The sequence below is a fragment of the Halyomorpha halys genome, unplaced genomic scaffold, assembly GCF_000696795.3.
Source record: "Halyomorpha halys isolate HHAL.00 unplaced genomic scaffold, Hhal_1.1 Scaffold1766.1, whole genome shotgun sequence".
Classification (NCBI taxonomy): domain Eukaryota; kingdom Metazoa; phylum Arthropoda; class Insecta; order Hemiptera; family Pentatomidae; genus Halyomorpha; species Halyomorpha halys.
Genome location: NW_027109623.1, coordinates 68,532 through 70,388, shown reverse-complemented (window position 1 = coordinate 70,388; position 1,857 = coordinate 68,532). Strand labels below are relative to the sequence as shown.

General features: G+C 26.4%; 1 protein-coding gene across 1 annotated transcript in view; it reads right to left on the bottom strand.

Annotated features, from left to right (window-relative positions):
• The window catches only part of LOC106690595 (glutamate receptor ionotropic, delta-1), a 5,467-nt gene that overhangs the window by 1,751 nt on the left and 1,859 nt on the right, over positions 1–1,857 (bottom strand). The window contains exons 4-5 of the mRNA XM_014436080.3: positions 499–776; positions 191–423 (exon numbers count right to left, since the gene is read on the bottom strand). Coding sequence (XP_014291566.3) covers positions 191–423; positions 499–776 — 511 coding nt within the window. The remainder of the gene's footprint in view (positions 1–190; positions 424–498; positions 777–1,857) is intronic.

Here is a 1,857-nt window from a genome sequence, read left to right as displayed (position 1 = left end):
TTGTCTCATCACAAAATGTACACCTCTTAAGATAACACTAATTTTCACTGTGAATAGATGTGTATTCTGTTAATTGTACATTACTATTATTCTGAAGGGTCATGGGCCCAGAATAATTTATTTTCTATCTATTTATCAAAATTAAGTTTCTTTTTTAATTGATATTTAGTATTAATTAAAAAAAGATTACCTGGATGCATGATGCACTAGAGGCGATCCCTTAGCTAATGGAAACCCAATATGGTAAATATTCACCAATTCAGGAAGGATATATGTATTTCTTAAAAAAGCACCTTCTGCATTCACTGATAGAGGAAATTTTTCAACTAATTTACATAATACTGCATACTTATTACTATGAAAAACTGATTTTAAATCAACTGGATAACGAAATTTAGTATTAAAACTCCTCTGCCATTTATTCTAGAAAAAAAAAACTGAAGTGTATGAAATATATTTCAATTAGGTTTAATAAACAATAAATATTTGATTACATACATTCAGCCTGAGTAAACTGTTAGGGTCTTGAGTGGGAGCGGCTGTGGTCCAAAAATATTTCATTTTGTAAAGATCCTTAACTGTTTTGGGCTGGAACAGCCTGGGAGGGCGGGTTAAGTGGGAAACAATAGCTGATGAATACATAGAGCAAACAATCAAAGCAGCGATAGACACACATAATATTGCAAATCTGAACATGGCTGGTCCTGTTGAAGGCAAAGGTGAACATCCCAAAAATCGACCAATCACAATAAAAACCCAATCATGCAATTTCCTACCTAGAAGAAATAAAACAGTTTTACTTGCTGCTAAAGTTAAAAAATAAATATTACTTTTTTAAAAGAATCGGTAAGGTATTGATTTTATTTTAATTTACTTATTCATTTTGTATATAATTAGAAAAAGTATTTACAAATTTCTAATAGCAATGTACATAAATATTCTGAAATGATAAAAATATAAGTTAAAAAGCATTTATTTTACCAAACATTGTATCATTAATTATTATGTTGTAAAAATATATTTATATTCCAGGAAATATTTCCTGAAGTATATGGTAAATAAAAGTGTTCCAATAATTTATCTTAATTTAAGAAACAACCTCTTTTGATCCTTTCTCTCAACTATCCTCATGTTTCGGCTCTTGGGCTATTGTCATGGATAATAGATAATTTAAATATAGATAATATTAAATAAGAAAAAACTGATTTTCTTTTCTTTTTTTTATTTAAAGTCAATATTTTCCCTTAATTAAGACAAACCCATGAATAAATACGAATTAGGATTTTTCTTCATAACAACAGCTTATATTTAAGTGTAAAATATGATACTTTTTGGGTAAAAGATTTTTCATTCTGAAATAATCAGCAACTTTAAAGTCACATATGAACAGAAAAATAAATAAATCATTAATAAATAAACTTATCAAAATATAAGTTTTATTCTCTCTCTCTTTTTTTTTGTTGTTGTTGTTTACTATATATCTAAAATATTAATCATGAATAACGACTACATTTTTAACTGTACAAAAAAATGTACTTTTAAATCAACCACCTGAAACTATTTAATACACTAACCTCTTTATTATCACAGTTTTATTAACAAATAAACAACAAAAAATGAATAATAAAGAGGCTAGAATGTTAAATCATTTAAGAAAATTGATATGAAAGCAACATATTAATGAATAGAATTGATATTAAGTAATGGACAATTTTAAACTTGGATACATCAAATTAAGGTCTCCTTGATAATGGCCTAAGAGCTGAAACATTGAAGAAAAAGAAGTTTGTGTTTAAAATTTAAATAAATTACTTACTCTCAAATAATAAATTAATATATATGTGACCCAAGCACAAT